General features: G+C 37.7%; 1 protein-coding gene across 3 annotated transcripts in view; it reads right to left on the bottom strand.

Annotated features, from left to right (window-relative positions):
- The window catches only part of LOC139978925 (probable E3 ubiquitin-protein ligase HERC1), a 72,623-nt gene extending 56,697 nt beyond the window's left edge, over positions 1–15,926 (bottom strand). For all 3 annotated transcript variants that reach the window (XM_071989506.1, XM_071989508.1, XM_071989507.1), the window contains exons 1-15: positions 14,901–15,926; positions 11,995–12,962; positions 11,473–11,568; positions 10,931–11,122; positions 10,071–10,238; positions 8,683–8,920; positions 7,463–7,606; positions 6,792–6,919; positions 5,725–5,869; positions 5,079–5,250; positions 4,065–4,199; positions 3,460–3,625; positions 2,556–2,681; positions 1,340–1,546; positions 97–249 (exon numbers count right to left, since the gene is read on the bottom strand). In XM_071989506.1, the coding sequence (XP_071845607.1) occupies positions 97–249; positions 1,340–1,546; positions 2,556–2,681; positions 3,460–3,625; positions 4,065–4,199; positions 5,079–5,250; positions 5,725–5,869; positions 6,792–6,919; positions 7,463–7,606; positions 8,683–8,920; positions 10,071–10,238; positions 10,931–11,122; positions 11,473–11,568; positions 11,995–12,942 (3,018 nt within the window). In that variant the 5' untranslated portion in view covers positions 12,943–12,962; positions 14,901–15,926. The remainder of the gene's footprint in view (positions 1–96; positions 250–1,339; positions 1,547–2,555; positions 2,682–3,459; positions 3,626–4,064; positions 4,200–5,078; positions 5,251–5,724; positions 5,870–6,791; positions 6,920–7,462; positions 7,607–8,682; positions 8,921–10,070; positions 10,239–10,930; positions 11,123–11,472; positions 11,569–11,994; positions 12,963–14,900) is intronic.
- Positions 15,927–22,714: the final 6,788 nt, after the last annotated feature.

Below are 22,714 nucleotides of genomic sequence, written 5' to 3'. Positions count from 1 at the left end.
CTGTATTTTACTCAGGGGACTTCCTAGAAACTATAAGAGGAAGCCATGAACATCATTGAACCATTTCCATTGTTGAAGAAAGAGAGAGATGTCTACCTCACTGGCACAATTTGCATGACAATAAGCCAGCAAATGTTTCTGCAAGGACGTGAGTAGTTCCCGGAGGTGAGAAGGAGGGGCATCTTCTTCCCGTGAGAATGTATGGTGGCTCTTGTCACTGTTCTTTTCCAATTCACCAAATGCTTGTTCCTAAATAAAACGAAATATGATACATAACATATGGTGTAGTGTACAAGTTACAGAACACAAAACAAAATCCAGTTTGTGGGGGGGGGGGGGTAAAACCTTAAAAATATAGACAACAGAGAAATTTGATAACAAAGTAACTCTATTCTGCTGGAATAAGATGTTGTAACAATGAAAAAGAATTCTTGAAGTTTCATTACTAAACAATAACATGCACCTGTCACATGATTGATTGAATACCATGACACACGGAACAGAGTAAAGTAAGTGTGGAAATAAAGTGCTGTTGAATAATCATGAGCTATAAAAAGATTGCAATGATTCAGGCCAAGTAGTCTGTTTTTTCTTTTTTCCCTTTATATTCGGCAATCTTCTCAAACACAGGACACTTACACATTTACAATGTTTATATTTAAAATTATTATTATTATTATTACTATTATTATTATTATTACTATTATTATTATAAGGCTATACTTTTCAGGCTATACTTTATATGGTTACACTTTGTAATTTATGCTACATATGGCAATACTTTCTATGGTTACCTTGTTTAGTCTAATGTTAGGCTAAGCTTTATAGGCTACATTTCTAAGGCTAGTGCTGTGTTAGGCTATGTTTTTAATGGCTACACTTTTCAGGCTATGCAAATACTAGGATAAGCCTCATAAGTCTATACTTTTCAAGCTATGCTATGTTAGGCTATGCTTCATTTGGTTACATTTTTCCAGCTATGCTACATATGGCAATGCTTTCTATGGCTACACTGTTTAGGCTAATGTTAGGCTAAGCTTTATAGGGCTACACTTCTAAGGCTATTGCTATGTTAGGGCTATGTTTTTAACAGTTACACTTCTCAGGCTATCCTTCTTTAAGCATGAAATCCATCACTTTGACTTAAAACAAAAAGAACCTTTCCTTGAAAGACATCAGACCCATCTACTATAACTTAAGGTCTGTGATTTTGTGAGTTCTGTTTACTACCAGCTCTGCACTTGGTAAGCTTCTGGCAATCAACAACTTTAGTGCAATCAACAACTCTATTAATGAAAGTTAGCTTTTAAATCACATAAATTCTTCAATTCATTCTTACTGTATGGAAGCCCAAATTCCTGAGGAGAGTTCTCATCAGGACTTCCGCTAGGTGGGTGTCCTGACCCTCGACGTCAGCCTCCTCCTCCAGTGGGGACGCTTGGGAGGAGTGAATCTCTTTATCCTTGACAGGTGAGGTGAAACCAAGTAACGATGCTACATGAAGGTTCTCCTGTAGGCTAGTAAGTATGATGCCGAGCTGCATCCTCTGAAATAAACGCAACGTGAATAAAAAAATCATCAAACTCTGCAACAACAAATCTGTAACTGAGTGTTATTATTGTCTTTTGCTTTAATGTTTTCAAGCAAGAGTTATTCTTCTATTTTCCTTTTACGTTTCAAGCAAGTATTATTTCTCTCTTTTGCTTTTACGTTTTCTAGCAAGTGTTATTATTTCTTTTGCTTTTACATTTTCAAGCAAGTGTTATTCTTCTATTTTCTTTTACATTTTCAAGCAAGTGTTATCTCTCTCTTTCCTTTAACGTTTTCAAGCAAGTGTTATTTCTCTCTTCTGCTTTTACGTTTCCAAACAAGTGTTATTCTTCTCTTCTGCTTTTACCTTGTGCACCGAGTGCATTTCAAGCGAGTGATATGGAGTAATTTCATCCTTCCGAGTGTCTTGAGGTAAAAGAGTACACCAAACATAAGACAGTTTCACGGTTAAGTGGTGTTAACTGTCTTTTATTTTATACACCAAAGGCAAACATAATATAGACTGTTAAAGAACTATTTGTACTTCAGAACTTCTTTCAATATTCCTCCAGATGCACTCAAGTTCCTAGAACAAATGATCTGTATGAGTGCTGAGTTAAAGGTTTTGTTCTTGTACAAATAGGTATAATTAAACTAGTAATTAGTCTCAACAGTCAATCATAACATCAGCCCTGATTCTTGTATGCAAGGTAAGCTAGGCTAAAAACCTCTAATGCATCACTTAGATTGGGCCTAGTCTATCTGTTGACATTTGTATTTCACATTAAAAGCTTTTTTTTCTTTTTCTTTTTTTCTTTTTTTAGCCTTTGAAGAAGATCCTGCTAGGATCGAAACGTCAGGCCAACCTACTTTTACACACATTAAAAGATGTGTTTTGCATGATTTAACATGTCATTAATGCAATAAACCATGCAAAAAGTACTCTGCTTGAGAATATTTGATGGTGAGGAACTATAAACCCAACCAGATACCCTAAGGTAGTCAGTGGTCTTGTTGTTTATTACCTGTCCTTTTGAGAGGCTGTCCCATCTGTCTGGTCCTTGAGGAAGAAGAGAATGCAACAGTTCCATCCTCTCTCTCAGAGGAGGTAGGAGAAGTGGAGCACCAATTGATAATGTTTCACTGATCGCCTAGTTTGAAAACAACAGAAAAATTACATCAGCTCCAACCCAGTGTATAGAACGCTTTGAATCATTGCAAAGGAGTTGCTTTGCTGAGCCCCACAGTAGTAAATAGACATTGCAACCACAATAAAAGCTAGCAATTCCTTATAGGAAAACACAGCTTTAAGCAATTGTTGCAATCATACCATAAAACTAACAATCATTCATTGAGAGAATATTTGGTGCTACATTCATAGCACAAAACACAACCTTTTGTTGGGAGAATGTCTGGTGCTACAGTCATAGCACAAAACACAATCTTTTGTTGGGAGAATGTCTGTTGCTACAGTCAAAGCACAGAAACATAATCTTTTGTTGGGAGACTGTCTGGTGCTACAGTCATAGCTAAGAAACACAGTCTTTCATTGGGAGAATGTATGGTGCTACAGTCATAGCATAGAAACACAATCTTTCGTTGGGAGAATGCCTGGTGCTACCGTCATAGTACAGAACACAATCCTTAATTGGGAGAATGAATGGTGCTTTAATCAGCATAGAACTAACAGGTTTTGCAGAGGGTCACAGTACAAAAACTCACAAAGAGTTGCAATTGTAGCATAAGGTTAGCAATTCTTTACCAACTTACAGCATTACACAGATTTTGCACAGCTAGCATAAACTAACAACGGTGTGCAGAATTCACACCAGTCAGATCTAAATAGGCAGAGATGGATGAATGTTTAAAACCAATTAACAAATAAATGAATCAATTACTGAATAGAATAAATAAATCTATGCACATTACCTTCTGAATATTGGGTGGGGTGTTAGCATCTATAAGTCGAAATAGCAAATGCCTCAAAGGACGTGCTTGGCTTCCTAACACAGTACTGGCAAGACCACCAGCTTGAGTAAGGTGAAAGTGAGTGCATAGTAGTTTTAGGCAAAGAAGAACAAACTGCTGATGTTCCCTAAAAATAAATGAAAAAAGAAAATAGCTGAGAAGATAACATGAATGTTCTTTTAATCATAATCATTTACTGTAACTGAATATAGAAATATAGACGAAGTGGAGAATAGGGGGTAGTGCTTTGCAGAGAATTGAAGACAACTGTTTTTAAATATCTTAAACAAGGACACCTTGATGGGTCCTGTTGTTGATGTTGATGTTGATGATGATGTTGATGATGTTGATGATGTTGATGACGATGTTGTTGATTGATGTTGATGATGATGATGATGATGATGACGACGACGACGACGACGACGACGACGACGGTGATGATGATGATGATGACAAGGAAGACGATGATGATGTATAAAAATAAAAGAATAATCATGGAATGGTCTCTCTTTTGTAAGAATGATCACAATTGAGAGATAACATAATCAATTAAAACATGAACTCACCAAGCATTTGGAAATGGTGGTGGAGGTGTAGACCGGTCAAATCCATTACAGTATCTCTCGATAAAAGAGTGTAGATGGTAAAATGTCTGCTCTTCCAGAGCTACGCAGAAAGGGCGATGCCACGCAACAACTTGTCTAATGAAAAAAGTAGAATATTCATGGTTTTTTTTCTATAAATTATGTTCTTCAAAGATTTTTGACATGCTTTATAACATTTGTAAATATTTTTGATAAATCAATGTAAATTGGAATTTATTGTAACTCATCAACAGTCAAACGACATAATTACATATTCGTATAAAAGTTGTAATGTATATTCAACTTCCATCTTTTTCAATCCTTCTGTAAATGGTCCTACTGCATATTCACATCTTTGTGTACTGTTTTAATGCATATGCTAAATTCCATTCCAAATCCTTTTGTTAAAATGGTCCTACTGCATATTCACATCTTTGTGTAAGGTTTTAATGCATATGCTAATTCCATTCCAAATCCTTTTGTAAAAATGGTCCTACTGCCTATTCACATCTTCATAAAAATCTATCAAGGCATATCTGAATTCCCTTTTCCAAACCTTTTGTACACCCAATTATCCACACCCTCCCCCTAGGATTTATCCATAGGAAATTTCCTTCTTTGTGAAGGATATACTGAGTACGAAGTGTGTTCTTTTCTTCCTGGAATTGCACATTCTACAGAATATATGCTTAAACGTAACTGAGATGATTGGGTGTTTTGTAATTTGTCCTATTGCATATTCAAATATTTCTAAACAGTCACTTTACACATTTACATTTTTACAAAATAGTCATGTTGCACACTCATACCATTCACACAACAGTAAGATTGTCTACATAGAAGTATATGCTAGAGAAAAGACACAAAGAAAAAATATTAAACTCCCTACAAACTTTTTTATCTTCTTTGAGATGACTACACAAGGATTTTTATAAGTTTCAAATAAGTTTTAGACATTTAAATATTTCAAGCTGCAAAAACTGCTAAATCTCTAACCTATCTGAAGGCAAAGCTGTCCAGGCAACACTGTGGGAGGTCCCTGCAGATATCTGGTGAATGTTGACCCCTTCAAGGCCAATGACCTTCTTAGGTCGTGTTATAGGGCTAGTGGTATGTCCTTGACCACACTGACCCATAGCATTGTTGCCCCAAGCACAGACCTCATTATCTGAAGGAACAAAAATTTATATACATATACAAGTAACTTTACAGACACAATTTTGCAATCTTAATGCATCTCCAAACAAGTCCCATTAGATTTTCCATCAAATAAGGTATTAATATGCTAATCCTATACATTATTTCTCATAATTAATTTTTTAATTAGACAAACCCCTTAATGATAGTAACAGTTTTGCATATTTAAGTGATGTGTCAGTTAAGATGTTTCAATAAATATGCAGTTGTCACTGGATTAAAGTAATTAATGAACTTCCCATTACCATCCCACTCCTGCCTCTAACCCTCCTCCTAAAAAGTGCTATTAAAGGTAACATGAGTTATTTCCAGATAATGGCTTCCTCTCTCCAACCCCACCCCCTCCCGCACCCTCCTATAAAGATGTATTCAATGTGCAAACATTAATGCAAGACAATCTGTCCCTCTCCCACCCCCTTCTGCTAAAAGGTGCAATCAAAATTACCATGAGTTAATGCCATACAATGGCTATCACCACAAGCTATGTCCACCACTCTGGTGAACTGCAGGTCCTCAATGATGCGTGGTCTTAAGGCAGTTGTTTCGGCAGAACCACAACCCAAGCAAGCTCCATGGCCCCAGGCAAAAACCTGGAAGAAAGTAATCAATGGGATATTATAATAAACCAACTTATGTTATATAAACAAAAGTAATTAGCATTTTAATCAAACTGAATGAAAGGAAAATGTGTAAAAGTAAGTTGGCCTGATGTTTCGATCCTAGCAGGATCTTCTTCAAAGGCTAAATGACAAGTAACGAATGAAAGGAAACACAGAGATTTGATCCTATTAGATGTTACCAACTACAAGTGTCCTAATCAATAGCAAATCTTACTTCTCCTGACAGCCAATTAACCAAAATATTGTTTATGAGTTAAGTTTGCATCACAGCTTACCACTTTAGGTTTAATGAAGAGGTCAAAAGCTTTTATTCTGTACACAGACTATGACACTGTTCAGAGAAGGAAGGATAACTTCTCTTATCAAAACAAATGACTGATTCATATTCTTCTGTTACAGTTATCTGTTCCAATAACCTTAAAGACCCAAGGTTTAAACAAGGGCCAATGTCAATGCCATGAATTATTTCTGTGAGATATAAAGAAATAATGTTCTGCGATAGTTAAGGGAACATTTAACTTCACCTCCTTTAAAAGAGATTCCAGCACACTAAATTTCTTTGACTTTCATAACACTAGGATTCATCAATCCTATCCTAACAAAAAGAGCATTGTACATGATCAGTACTGACAGTGCTATGAACTATCCCTCAAGTATTGTACAGTAACAGAGATAGAGAAAAGTGTGCAGTACATATGACCATTCTGTGTGGCAGAGAAACACAAGATAATACTCAAATTTTACATTAATTTACATTAATCATGGTATCATTTTATAGTAGATGACCTTTACATAAATTAAACCCTATTTGCCTCTCTTTCATTGTAGATCTAAAATACCTTATGAACAGAGTATTAGTTTGGATAAAACAAGGTGTTCTAAGTCTCCTTACCTGACCAGTTGAAGTAAGAGCCAAGGATGATTGGTTACCACAACCTACTTTTCGAATAAATAGTCCAAGAAGAGCCTCTATAATTTTTGGTTTATAAACTCTATTTGTGTCACCATGGCCAAGTTTTCCTGAAGTGAAAAAGAAAACAATTTCATATCATCCACCAAGTGTTAGTAATTTCCTTATAAACCACTTTAATATCAAACGAGTGTAATCAAAACGTGTAGTTTTAGTTTCACGGGTGTCGGCTGATGTTATCAAAATAGCTGACATTTCTCAGCAGTTCAAAATCACTGCAATGCAGTTTTCAGATTAAGCTTTATGAAAACCTCCCAATGTGTCTTCAGCTCCAAAAAAATATTGTTCTGGTAAATCGATGACATGAAAAAACAGCTTGGGCTACTAGATATGTTAGAGATACATAACTAAAATAATCAAATTGAACAATACTTCCTTTGTATTCCTTGAATAAGTAACAGAGATCAGTGAGTATTTTTCAAGACACTATTGACCAGACCGTACTACAGTTTGTATAACTAATGATGATGTTCCTTATTTCACAATGACGTCATTTATCTAATATAAATCTTAGCTAACATGAAACAGACAACCGGTTCTCAACATCAGCATGTTCCTCCTCATCAAAATAGTTCTGAGCAGACTACCGTTACCGTTATCTCCACCTCCGAAAGACCACACGGTGCGACCATCCTGAGACACTGCAATTGTGTGGGAGCTCCCACAGACCACTTGCCCTACACAGCTAACATCTTTCACTAGTGTTGGGACATTCCTGCTGTTTCCATCACCATGGCCTTTAAGAAAGCAGAAAGACAGTCGGATGGTGAAAGAAAAGTAGGCATTTGGCGACATTGTGTCCTCCTTACTTGATAAACATCTGAAAATTCAACTGAAACTCTGCTAACTGAGATACCTTAGGGCAGGGTTTCCCTAACTTTATCCCCCCACGAACCCCCTGTGGATGTCAGGGTTGTTCATGTACCCCCAACTTTTCGAGACAAGATCCGACTCATTATTATACTATAATACGCATAACAGAGCTTCATAAGAGATCAAGTTCATAGTGTAATCATGTAATGGAAAATAAAACAAGAGATGAAAAAATGTTTATTTGGAAACTTCAAGATTATATCAGCTCCTTATCTTCACGACCTACTGTCATGCATACACCAACTTTACCAAAGTCATGCGGCCTGTGCCTGTTTCATAATTCAGTTATTTATCTCATGCACGGTACGGTACTATGGCAACATATGCGTATGGAACGCGAAAGGAGTTATATATTAGATTTTAGTTCAACGAACAGTTCTCTAGTTTTAACTTTCAGAAACGTCTCACCAACCCCCTGGGATGGACTCACTCACCCCCTTGGGGTTCATGCACCCCAGTTAGGGAACCACTGCCTTAGGGTCTTTATCAAGGAAACATCCCTGCAGTAGGTTATTTTGGACCGCATGGCTAAGTGAGCTTAGACACTGGCTCAGCAGGAGCTACCTTACTTTAAAATCGAAACATTCTTGCCTAAATGAAACATTCTTAGCTCAATGTGTTCTTTTGTCAAATGAGATGACAATGACATCTCATACTTGAAGAGTAACATAAGTGACTGATATTACAAACATTGGTACAGACCATTCTCGACAAATTCTCTCAACATGTACTAGACAAGATGAAAAATCAGAATCTTATAAACCTGACACCAGACATGAAAAAAGAGAGCTAAACACGACTTGTTGATACAGCTCCAGGCTTTCTTTCATAACTATACTCGATACTAAATAAGATGAAAATATACTACTCTTGAAGGTATGCAGAGGTCACAAAGGACCACCCCCCCGCCAACACCCTCCCTGCAAATGGCATTACTTACCTAGTCTACCATAATCCCCTTCTCCCCAAGTGAACAGTTGGCCCTCATCAGTCACACATGCGCTGTGTCTGTATCCTGTTGAGACACACACCACAAGCTTTCCAGTCAATACGTTCTGGATTAGTTTTGGATACTTCTGTGTCGATGTGTTGCTGTGGCCGAGCTTACCATAATCACCATCTCCCCAACTGAACACTTGTCCTTCAGCAGTCAGTGCAAGTGTATGGCCATCTGACCCCTAGCAAGAGAAGGGGAAAATATTTCTCAATATTTTCTGAATACTTTCTAACTCTCATCTGCCCATCTGTTATGTTGTTTGGGGTAATAAGTTCAAGACAGTGTCATTTGTTGCTTTTCTTCCTTTATTTTCCAGACTCCACAAAACGCCATTGCTTCCTTTCACAATTATCTAACATCAATTCTCCATCAACAACCTCTGCTACCTTGCAACACTATCCCCGCTATCCTCACACACTCCCTCCGCTTCTCTCCTTTACTGGTCTCTCCTAATACCTTGGCTCCTCACCTCACATAAGCCACACTCCAACTGCTGTAAACCCCTCTCCTCATCTCTATCTCTATCCTTTAATCCTATTAGCAAGTCTTTACATGTCTAAGTAATCCCAGCTTTGTAATCCCCTTAAGCTATCCATAGGACATAAGCAGCTTTCATCTCCTTACTTGCAGACTTCACAACACCATCACACAAGAGTCAATCTCAAACCCCTGCCTAAGTCCCATCCACATAATAATCATCACTCTACCAGTCGGTCGTATCTGCACCCACTTTGTGGCAGGCCTCCTTTGTGTCACAAAATTATTTAAATATGGCAATTCATTAGATTCTAACAAGTACCAACACTTTTTGGGATGGTTATGGCTTTTCTTGGATTTTAAATTTGTGGAAAAAAATCATGTAAGGTTAGAGTTAGTTCACCACAAATACAGACATTCTGGACTGTCATTGTTCACTTAAACACTGACATTTATAAAGAGTCAAACACACAAGACTGTTTGATACTCAGTTTAGCGGGGTTTGATCACAACACTAATTCATTCCACATGCATTGAGCATATCCGCATCAATCCTCTTTCGCCTTGCACTGGCTAACATCTTACAATGTAAAACAAGTTGAACTACTCACTACAAGTCCCTTATCACACACTACAAAGCTAAAGAGGAGACAGAGGTTAACTAGCTGTAGGTTAACATTAACAATTAACAATAACAATTAACTACATTCCCCCAATGCCAAACTTACTTAGCTGCTTGTGTTTACACTAATAAGTTCTTGGCATATTCTCAAAGCATATTTTGTCAAGCTGTCAGTGCACGTGGTCATTGTTTATTTATTTATTTATTTTTTTATTTAATTTTTATATTTTACCTTGGATGATGACACTTTGGTAACCACATGATTCTCCAAATTGAGCTTCTTGAGTTGGGTCTGGTTATTGGAATCTCCAAGTCCAAGTCTTCCATAGCTTCCTTTGCCACAAGCTCTTACCGTGCCATCTGGCCCAATCATGAAGGTACAATACTGGCCAGCCTCGACCTGAAATGTTATGCAAAACAACATCGTGGTTGTTTACATTTATTCTTTTGTGTACAATGGGGTGAACAAATCCTTTGCAAAATCTGTATCTTCCTGCGATATATTTAGAATTTGGCTTCTTGCCAAAATTTCTATACAATGAAATAATTGATAATAAAGAATGCCTGTTCTCAAAAATGATATGCAGATCAAAAGAAGAATATTTGAAGATGGCGAATACTTTCGCAGAAGTCGCTCCCAACAAAAGATTTCTAATATACCTCTCACATCAAGTAATAAATCTGACTTCTGTTTGCAAATAAATATCTAAGTCTGGTTATTTCAAAGTTTCTAAAAAAAAAATTAAATTACATCAACTTACTAAAAGGAGCCTGATCTTTATATTCAATGAGTGGAATGTAATCACTTGTTTTCAAATTGAGTGTCAAGAATATCAATCCGTCCTTGGCTCTTTTCTGTCCTCCTGTCATCAGTGAATGCTCTACAGACATCCTAGTTTTGTTTACAATGTTAAATGAACAGTTAATACAGATAAATTGCGTTTATCCCTGCTGTCTGTTGGCAAATTTCACGGTAAGCTTTCGCTACATTGCTAATATCTCATGACAGGGAACACTAGCCCATGCTCAATGGATAATATAGGTTTTGTTTATAATGTATGGAAGAATACGAGTACATTGATGTTTTATTACCTGTTGGCTGTTGGCAAATGCCATGGTCAGTTTTGGCTGCAAGAGCCTCTCCTGACTTCCTTCTGCAAGCTGGTGGCTACTGTTACTGCCCCATACATAGACATCACTGTTCTCGGAGACCACGGAAGTGTTTGGTCTTTTTTCATCAGGGGATATGCAAGTCCTGGTGTAATCAGATGCCAATTTCACAATCTATATCAAAATGAGCAACAACAACAAAAAAACATTAACTGATAATTAAACCCTTGTGTATACTTTTTGGACAATGACAGATTATTACAGCATTAATATATAATAAAAAAGAAAATAGTACTTATATAGGGCGTTTATCAGCAACGCTGCTCGAAGCCCTCACAGGAATTAAAACAATTAATATACAGGAAACATTTAAAAACAGGAAACATTCAAAAGCAAATAGTAGAGAAATATCGCCTAAAAGGTATACACCATAAATCCTATAATACAATAGAAAAATACATTAAAGATATGGTGATACAAAAAAAATGTACAGTTCAATATATACAGTTCAATATATCACTAACCTCTTCTAAAAGATAAACTGCTCCCTGATACAAAGGGCAGTAGCCCCCAATATTCTGTAACTCAGTCATGCTAGACCTTCTATCCATGTTGGTGCTCTAAGGAGAGAAGAACAAATATCAGTAAAAAGATTACGCTGCATGATTTGATCCAGTGTGCAGCTCATTTTCAAAATACTGCTGGATGTTTAGCTCTTGAGGTATGGAATTAAATCTTTACAACCCTCTATCATCAGCTTTTTAATTCCACTTTTCATGGTCTGTATTGAATACAAGCTTTGAAATGCCAATGCTGCAATTCAAATACTTGATCAAAGCCAGGGGAGGACTCACAAATATGAATCGAACGTCCATTAATGCAGATTTTAAGTACGACCTTTGATGAAAATTAAGCCAAAGATATTGGTACTGTATCTCATGAATGTTGATGCCATCGGCTTGGAAAGCAAGAATTACCAATTTTTTGGACTTGGGTTATTTGCACTGGACATATCATCATGTTTTTATGTCCTGACTTAAACTTACAGAAACACGTCTCATCTGCTGCAAGACATCATGAAAAGCCTCGTATCTTATGAAACCATCCCGAGTTGATGGATCTCCAAACCCATCTTCTGCATCGAAGGGTACTGCCGAGCAGGAGCTCAGAGCCATCTCGATCCAATCCAGAAGCTGCTGCAGGGATCCCCGTTGGACGGCGAGGCTTAATACCAGTTCCGATGCTAACCTTTTACCGATCAGGTCTGCTCCAAAGCTAGGAATGGTGGCACACTTCAAAAACTCTGTGACTTGCTTGAGACATTCGTTGCCCAGAGGAGGAATTTTGTTCTCATTTGCGAGTGAGAGAGGTGGTAGAGAAGAGAGAACAGTCAGGGCAGTTTGGAGGACATCGTTACACAGGTGTACATTCCCCGGAGTGGGCGGCTGGCTCCAGTGCTGGCGAAGAAGGGCAAACAGCAGACTCAAGCCGGTCCGAACACCCATCTCGATTAGAGCATCCGTTCCAAAGTTCAGTTTCTGTAAACTTGTCTTCTCCTCGACATTTTGCGATTGGGCTTGTTGTAGTTTTTGCTGCTGTTTGACTTTTTCTTTGTCATGAAACTTGTTAGAGATGGCATAGAATAGTCTCTTAAGTACAGTCAGGCGTTTCTGCAAGGTAGACGAGAATGGGGAGTCTGAAAAGACCATCCTCGCAAGGTTCAGCTGGGAACTCAGAAGACTCCCGAGGAAAATATCTTGCTCTTCAAATGTTGGTGCATCCCTCTCATAATCCGGAAGTTGGGAGGTTTGTAGTGCTAGTGCCTGACGAGGGGCGGTGACTACTTCTTTGTTGGACACCAGTCTCTCAAAGAGTTCGAGAACGCCATCACGACAAGCTACCTTACTCCAATCCTCTGTGACCCATGATGCACTCAGGTGGTCCATCCACTTTAACTTAAGTGGATAGTTGTCACCCAATTTGTTGTTGTCCATCTCTCTTCAAGACAGCATTACTGAAGGATAAAGAAAAAATGGAAGGAAAAAGTTGAAGCAAGACATTCAATTCTCAAAACAGTTCTTCAACGTTTAAATCGTAGTCAAAAAAGTTGGGAATGAAGTTTAATTTTCGTGGAGAAGAGCCTGAAGAAGTTATTGCATTCGCTTTAGAGCGTCCACCAAGTATTTTAGCAACTTGAGATCATATGATACTGCTGCTGTGCTTAACTAACTTGTCTCTGAATGAGCACTACTAAATGCAGATTTTATACAATGACAAACCCAGACTAACAACCTTCATAGTAAGTATTGTGGAGGTTGCCCAATACAAATGTCACATTTCCCACCAGTATTCAACATATACAGTATATACAACATATGTTGTGGTATTCACTATTCATTCCATCACCAATATAATGGAATGTAAAATCCCACTATGGCTGAGTCTATGGTCTCTACACAAGTTAGGCTACTACAGTGGCAAACCAAATTTCATGAAGCGAAAACAAAGCATGGCGAAAAGTTAACTGCTTAATTTTTAAAGCTCTGAAATATTTCCTTCATCGACTGGAAATTCAATGTGACTATTAGTTTCAACTGAAACACTCTATCTTCTGATGGTAGGCATCTCAATGTTGTGAAATATTTACCACAGCTCATATTTAAGGACCAATGTGCTTAGATTTGTATATATAGTCAAGGGATCTATTATGACAAGGGACCTATAATGACACACTTTTGGAAATATCATGATATCACCAAAGCAATGGAAGTAAACCAAACTTGAAACTTGCTAGCAAATGTCCCAACATTCACGAAAGTGAAGCTAAGACCATATTACATAAAGTTGAAAAGCATCTTGTGTTGTGTTAGCTTACTGAATCTGCTGCAATGTTATTTGTTTGTGTCTAATGTAAAGAGTGAAAGAAATATCCCCAAATTATTCTTTCTGGAACTTTCTTATTGTTCTTTTTATATTTGCATTGAAATAAAGGATAGTTTTATTCATTTTAGATCATCCAAGTGAATTCCCAGAGGAATATAGCTCTTTTTCAGAAACTGGTACATCATACTAGGTCCTAGTATGGCGCCATTTTCCTTTATAATACTGCAACTGAACTTTGTAGGTTTCGTTGAAATTTTGTCAAACTACGAAAAATGTATATTTGCATGTTGGTAACATATTGAGTTAGATATGTAGAAAGCTGAGAAATTTAATCAACAATGGAAAAAATTTGCCAGTTCAAAGTCTTATGTGTTTCATAATGGACCCACCGCACTATCTATATCAAAAATAATCAGGAGGGAGCCACAGTCCAAATTATTAGGCTAAACCTAGGAAAACATGCTTAACAAAAAACCCAAGTCAAATCATGATGTAATTCTTAAGATATCATCTACAGACATTCTAAAGATCCATTAACAGTTTTTGAAGGCACACAGAACTTAGAAATTAATCCACTCATTCAAAACGCTCTAACGTTCAGTTCTAACATACAAACATTTAAGGTCTAATTAACCTAGGCCTAACCTGGTAGTAGTGCTAGTAGTAATGTAGTTAGTGTACCAAGTCAGGCCTAGCCATAGAAATTGATGGGCCTAGCCCACTGCCACTGGCATTTCTGCAACCGACTTTTCGACTTCCGCACAGTGCTTCTGAACGGCAGTTATATACAGAGTAAGCCACGGGTCAATGTCTAAATCACTTTGAACGACGCACGAGATCATAAGCAATGATATATTCGTAGTAATTGATGATCTCTACCAGAAGGCTTACCAAATTTCGTGGAAGTAGGCCACATGCAAAAATAGACATATCGCAAAATTTTACCAACAGCAAGTTAATACAGTAACAATACCAGACATAACACCGGTTTAATACGATACTTAATAAAATATCAAACTGACTACATCCTGAACTATATCCAAGTTTTCCTCAATCCGTGGTAACTTACGGCATCGAATAGAATTCCCTTTATCGTGCCATGTCGTAACTTGAAATAGATGGTTTTGTCAGTCTTCTTTACTTTGCTATGTGCTCAATTGACGTACAGTGCACACATGACTTTGCACAGTACATCACGTCTGTCATGTATGCTGGAGATCTTGCATGAAGTTTTGTTTGTGTGATTGTGTGTCAGTTAGGGTTCACAACACTGATCTACACAATGGATTATTCTAACGATTATTTTTCCTCTCAATTTCTTCGACCACTCTCTTTTGTACGGAAGCGTAGGTTCAGTTACATTCGGGTACAAATAGCAGCCAATATCTCGACGTCTCAAGTCCATATGTCTACATTTCTTTGTGCTGTGGATCTCTCTTTCCTGAGACCTACTTGATCATTGTTAGTAGAAATATCACAAATTCACATTACAAGAAAAATTAAGGACTCAGGAGTACAAAAAACATAGCAGACACCATTGATCATCACCGTTGTCTATATTTCAGCTGCATATTTGGCTTATATACAGTAAACGAAAATGTAATGTTAGAACTATAATATAGCCTACATATTTCAGTTAAGACTGTCAAGGCAGTTTACTTGAGATAAAAACTTAGACTGGTAATCTGCATTTTCACTAAATAGTTTAGTAAATAATGGTCACTCATTTTCCAACTTAAAGCAGTTTATTCTGACCCAGACTTTTCTTCTCGGGAAATCCATAATTGTCTGAACCAGTCATGTACCAGGATATTAATTTAGTTAACTTAAACGTTTGTAGAAAATATGTACTGAATGATGACCTTGAAATGTTACAACAAACCTTGTGATGACCTTGAAATGTCACAACACGGAGTGTTTAGCTCAGTGGTTAACGCCGATGCCTTCCAATCATAAGGTCCCCGGTTCGAGTCACTCCCAGATTAATGTATGTCGTCCAGTTACAGAGTTGTTGACAATTAACAATTCATAATTATGGACGTAAAATATGAATGAAAGAGACTGACTTCGGTCAGCTTGCGGCTTTGATAAGCGGCTTCTTCGCGAGTTCCTGCTTGCAGGAGGATCTAATATACATACATACATACATACATACATACAAACTATGTTGATTACCACAGAATTTGAAGAAAAATATCTTATTATACAAAGCAAAAGCAAAAACTTACAATATTACAATTATGACAAGATTTCAGAACATTAAAATTATCTAAAAATCGCTGTTTTGGAGGAAATTTGAAAAAGTTCAAACCATTGTAAGCAGTGACTTTGGACTCTCAGTGACTCATATCTCGCCAGGGTCTCTAAATGGACTATAGCTTGCAAACACCACCGTAAATAACAAAACAGTTTCAAATTTGTAATCAATAACAACAATATAAGTTTGTAGAAATAGATTATAGAACTTGTTCCTAGGCATCCATTCTGTTTGGACTACTTAAGAAACTCGCATGTGGGTTAGAGAGGCCCTTCACTTGAAGCGGGGACGTGGGGGGGGGGGCTCTGTTATAAATAAGACAAACTGACTTTGTTTTGAAGTGCCACTGCTGTTCATGGCTCATATAGGCATCATAAATGCATGATGCATGGGTATAGTCTTTGTACTGAAAAGAAATAAATGTAAACACTGCAGTCTGTGCACACACAGATGGGAAATATATTACAGAACAACGCGCACTTTTACAACAATACATTAAAAATACTATAACGGAAACAAGGCAAGATGACGTCACCCTCATGAACAGTATCACAAAAAAAAAAAAGGAAAGAAAAATTGCAACATGTTGTTAACGTGATGTCGTCCTCCATCAGGTTCATTACGTTGAGTAAATTTCAGAAAATCTAATATCCACTTTAATTGATGCAATGGTTGTCGGTGGGATGGGTGACCAAGCGTCCATTTTCAGATGAACAACGGTCAGTAGAAATTGGTGGACTTAACTCATCTATAACAAATCAAAGACAACGATGTCGGGTTATTAATATTCGTTTGCTTACAATAACGATTTTGTACATGAACATAACGGCTTTTGTCTATGGAACTCGAAAAAGTACCCGGATGCAAAAAGTACTCGATTTCGGTACTCGGATTCTTAAAACAGTACTCGGACTAGCATGGGCGGCGATCATGTGGGGGACGGGGGGGCATGCCCCCCAATATTTTAGGGCGATATAGTATCTAATATCCCCCCCCCCCAATATTTGGCGGCATAGCATTTTTGTGGTTATAAATTGAAAATAAGTGCGTGAGATTATTTATCCAAATCATTTTTGGCGGTGGCTAAAACTTCATCCAGCACATGCTGCATGAGGTAAATGACTCTTCGTAGTCGTTTCTGTGACCTGCGACCGTATAGCATGTTGTCACTCATGATTTGTCTGTACATCTCTTGTGTATCAGTGTAAGTACGTACAGTCATATATATGATCCACATCGATATGGGTTCACTGGGTTTCCATTTGGCCTGTTTCTTACAAGATTTCTAACCGCAGGCGCGTAGCCAAGTTGGGGGGGGGGGGAAGGGGCGGGCAAAGGAGGAGACCGCCCCACTCGAGCATATTTTTGTATTTTTTTTTATGATATCGAAGTTTTATCGTAGACGTTATAAGTGGTTTTAATATTTGTACACCAATAAATTAACTGTGTCTGAATTTTCGAAAATTCCCTGACCAACATTCTTCATCATACTGACTATATTGGTTGTCCATAGATGAATTTTGTTCAACATACTGGGTACATGTTTAGAAGTAAATTTATTATTCAACTTCTGAACAAATAATGGGCTTAAAACCTTGAAAAGTCGGGCTGACGTTTATTGTGGGCCGTTACGTAGTATTAGCTACAAAAGCAATCTCAACAGGAGATGCAATGAGGTCGAACATGATGTGTGACTGGTGACAATCTTGAAAAAGGTTATGGATGGAAAAAAAAAAACTTTGGGGAAAAACTTGGTTCTCAGGCAAAAGTGTACATCTGGTTTGTCATATTCAAACCTGAGAAGTGCCATTTCCTGTGATCTAGGGGGCTATCAAAACCAGAAATTTTCCTGCTGCCGGCTGAGTTCTGACCATGGAAAATTCTGAATATCAATTGAGACCAAATCTTGACAACCAGAACTTCGACCCAGATATGGATTTAAACAGAAATTATCACGAAGAGACCAAATATGCCTGGTGAACTTCCATTTTTTTAAGTAAAATAAGTTAAATGTATCAAATAGAGAAGGATGAGCGACCAGTTGTCTGATGTGATGTATTTATTAAGACTAGCATTCAATATCACTCAGCTGGGACAATATTTGGTATTGATGTACTTTCATATCCCGCTCAAAGCAATCGCATGGACGGTGTGAGCACTATGACCACCTCGCTTGTATTTCAAGTTCAAATACTGTTCAATATATATAGGACAATAGAGTGGTCAAGCATTGGAAACCTATACCAACTGGCTGTTCAGTATGAAAGTGCATTATAATAGTACGTAGTAACTATAGCGACGGTTCCTGGTACTTTCTCGTGCAGTACGTAAGATATGTCATGGCTCTTCATCCTTACGTGATTCTACTCGGTAAGTTTGCCTTAACAGCTTAATATTTCTTGTAATCTCACTTTATTGACGCCAATGTCTTGACAAAGAAAGGAAGAATATATAACTACACCCGTAGTGAAGTTTCTAATTTCTTGGATTATGATATACCAATGTAGCCTACTACAATTCTGGTAAGAAAAAACTTTCAATGATTTAGGTATCCTTCCAGAAGATGAACATTGAACAAACATGACATTATACCAAACTCTGTAGGAACTGGTTGAACCCTGGGAGGATGGATCTGAAGACCAAGTAGACTCCTATCATGACGGACATCCTGGATGTTATTATCCTCAGTACACTGGACTGGAAAAGTATCTGAAAACAGAGAATGTAACTGTCCGGATGGAGGAGGAGAGGGGTGAGTGGTTAGGGGGGGGGGGTGCTGGCAAATTTTTCTTGACAAAATATTTCTGATTGCCGCTACAAAAAGTCTCGAATATCCCATAACACATACTTTCAGCTCGATCGAAATGGATGTTAATACTGCACTATCATACAATGAACAATTCAGTAGTCCGTTTTATTCTCATAATCCATCGAAATTTCAATTTGCATCATGTCACTAATAAACATGTAAATTTTTGAGATAAAATGTAGAAACATGTGAAATACAACTTCAAAATTTTAAGAGAAATGCGACAAAACCTTAAAGTTAAAACTTCGCCATTTTATAGAAAAATATCATATTTTGGAGATAAAAGTTTGAGTTTGGCGTGAACAATTCCGAATTAAACATCTCGTCTTTTTCTATAAATCTTCATTACCATAAGTGAAAATCCAACTTAGACGAAAAAGCGCCCTAATGTTAACATAGAAATTGGGGGATTCCTCGTAAAACGTAAAGTTTTTAAGAAAAAACACCAAATGCTTGATATAAAACATCAATATTTTGAGATGAAAAGTCATTTTCTTAGATAAATTACAATTAGATAATTTGGAGACATCACAAGCACTCTAAAGCAAATTATTCTGTGGAACGCCCGCACCACTGGCTTGGGCTGTTCAATTTTTGTTGCATGTATTTCTAGGTCCTGGTGGGCAGACCTGACAGGATGCAGGGGGGGGGGGGGCTGCCTGAAGCTACATTGTAAAAAACCTAGTTACATTATCGAATAAACACAGAACGAATTTAAATTTGAATTTGAATTCAAAGAGAATTTTTGAACATCCAAAGTCTATGCGAACCTCCAATGACTTTACGGTACCTCCTTCCTGTCCCCATTCTTACTAAAAAGTTTTCCTCATCCAAAGTTTTTCTTAAACCCATGTTTGTGGAACGAAGGAGCACTGGGACTCAGAATTTTGAAGTTAAATCACTTGAATGCCGACCGCGTGACACCGGCCTCAGCGCCTATATGTCCTGATGTGAGTATAACTTTTAATGTTGTAAGATATCTTATATTTTACGAATTTTGAGGCTGCTGGCTAAGTGAGAGGATTGGAAAAAAAACTTTAAAAAAGGTAGAATCGTAGAGGTGTAATTATCACAATTATTTATCTTTCACCTGTTAGTACTATAAACATTCTCTTAACATATACAGTGATGGAATTTCCAGAACTTGGAAAATTATTGAAAGCAAAGAGAAGAATAAAACACGAAAGCTGTGATTTAAATTTAACTTACCAGCTGGAGGAAAAGGATTGCAAGGTCCAAAAAAACAGCAGCCCATGTTTTTTTTTTTAAAGTCAAGTTGAAGCTATGAAAAAGTTCTGAAACCGGTTTCTGTTTTAGCTCTATTTATATGTACCTCCTATATGGTTCAGTAAACGCAGTGTACGGAAGCCTATAAGGAGGCATTGTTGTGTCGTGCAAATGCGCCTTTAAATTAAAGAGTATACCGTAAACAAGCGTTAATCTCTTAATGCGTACTTACTGAATTATAATCTATACTGCGATTGGGTGAAGGGAAGGAGTATGATGTGCAGGGGGGGGGGGTGACAGGCTAATGTAAGAGAGGAGAAAATGAGACAGTTGTTCGGTGCGGGAATGGGATAGGGGGTAATTGTCAGGGATTAAATAGAAGTAAAACTAATGATATTGCCTTACGCCGTTAGTTAACATGTATGCAGATAATTGTAAAGTTCCATAGTTTGAATAGTGGGTATTATGAACATTACTGTACATGGTCTTGTCAGGACGACAGAACATGATTGTTGCATAATCTTACAAAAGTCGTGGTTAATTGAGTCCAGACAAACACCGTAATGAATCTTTGTGGAAACGTTGGTTTCAGAGGATCCAAATCGAGCTAAGAAAAAAAAACTGAATAGGGTAAGTTAACTGAACATAAAAACAACAAATGGTAACATTTCGGTCAGAAGAAATTATTACAATGTCCTTTGTGTATTGTCCGTTTCTGTGTCATATATCCCTGGCAAGATGAGGATGGGCCCCCTCCCCAACACTCCTCACATCACGAAAGCTGGCTACTTGCCTGTTTACAAAACACGCACTACAAAACGTACATAGAAATTTCAAAATTATTTATTCATTTCTGTTTTGCATAGGATTTCATCTCTTTGGGAGTCGGAATCTGCAACAGAAAATAAAACAAGCCTTGTACATGCAAAATGATATAAGTGCAATAAGAAATATTTGGGTGAACTATGTAGCCATGTCCTGCTGAATATTATGGCAAACGAACTTGTGCCCACGACACACGGCCCACGACACCCTTCAATGATATTGACCAATCGTAACGTTACCCCAATGGAATAGGACGCTGCTTTACAACTTATTGAATCTTTCACCAAGTGGTAGGAGTCTCCCCCAAAATTTTGGCCATTTTCATTTATACTTGCCGTTTGTTAAAAGCTACCAAAGTTTCAGATGGAAAACTGCATTTATGACACATGTGACTGTCACAGTTGTGTATCTGTCGTATTTTCCTGTCCACAACGAACCTAAACAGTCACGGTAGGGTATATAACTTCATATAGGAGAAAAGGAACACCGCTGCAATAGAGTAATACAAAAAAAGCAACCTTGTTATGACGGCTCGCGGAAAGAGTAACTCCTGAAATGAAGGGGTAGCACAAGTCAACTACTATGCCATCAACGATTATGTTGTCTTGCAGAAATACTGGAGCCCAAAGTCTACCACACATTGCTAAATCATATGACCAGATGCAATTGTTTTGAATCAACTTTAGCCCCTGCCAGTTTTGAACTAATCGGTAATTACAATTGTTTCCTTCCATGCCAATAGTATTCTTTCATCTGGACAAGCAATTAAGTCTCAAAACGCAGTGAGTAACCCGTTCAGCGGCCATGCTCGGATATCCAAAACCATGATGATATCCGTATATCACCGTATATAATGTTCGACCTCATCGCATGTGGATCATTGCTTTTGTAGGTGATTATACGGTGCAGCCCCTAATTCGCCACTACTAATGTAAAAGACAGTTTGTAAAAGACAGTTTTTACATCACCTTCTCGGTCACCGACCGACATAGCAACGTACAGTATGCACTGTATGTGTGCGCGGTGATATTTTGAATATCCCAACATGGCCGCTGAGTCACTTCCGGCTGCTTCGCACACGGAGCCGCGCAGCCTATCCAGTTAGTGTAGATCAGTGGTTCACAACCGTAACCCACAGCGTGAATTAACAAGATTTGTTGTAGGCCTACGGTATAATGATAGCATGCGAAGAGTAACTCCACACATGAGCATACATTCATCATTTGACAAGGGGTTGGGTCAAGGGAGTAGAGAGCGATTTCGTGACCGACTAGCCTTTTTTAGGACTAACTTCAGTGATTGGCCGAGCAACCAATTAGCATACCAACAAAAGGAGAAATTTTGTTATAATTATAATTGCAAAATGCATAATGTTATGGCTGGGAATACAGAGGTTATGAGGCCGATGTCATCGGATTCTGCAGCATTTTTAGAGAAAGAAAGGGCATGTCAGAAAGTTGATTTCCCCGTGTTGTACTTCAGTCAAGTACTTTTATCCGATACCAAGTAATTCCGATTATTCGAGGTGCCGATAATTCTTGATGGACATTTATAGTTTTGATTTGCCTTACTTTTATTCGGAAGAAGAAACTTTTCTGTCAGTTTTCTATTCTTTTATGGGAGAGGTGTTACATGTATTATTATATAGCGACCTCCATTTCACCAGGGCAACTGGGGAGAAGTGTAGTGATGTAGCTGCCTGAACATTATTCCAGATTAAAACTATTGTGTACAATTTATGAAAACATTGACTTGTTAATTATAG

This window comes from Apostichopus japonicus, chromosome 13 (assembly GCF_037975245.1).
Source record: "Apostichopus japonicus isolate 1M-3 chromosome 13, ASM3797524v1, whole genome shotgun sequence".
Lineage (NCBI taxonomy): Eukaryota > Metazoa > Echinodermata > Holothuroidea > Aspidochirotida > Stichopodidae > Apostichopus > Apostichopus japonicus.
This window is presented reverse-complemented; position numbering and strand designations above follow the sequence as displayed.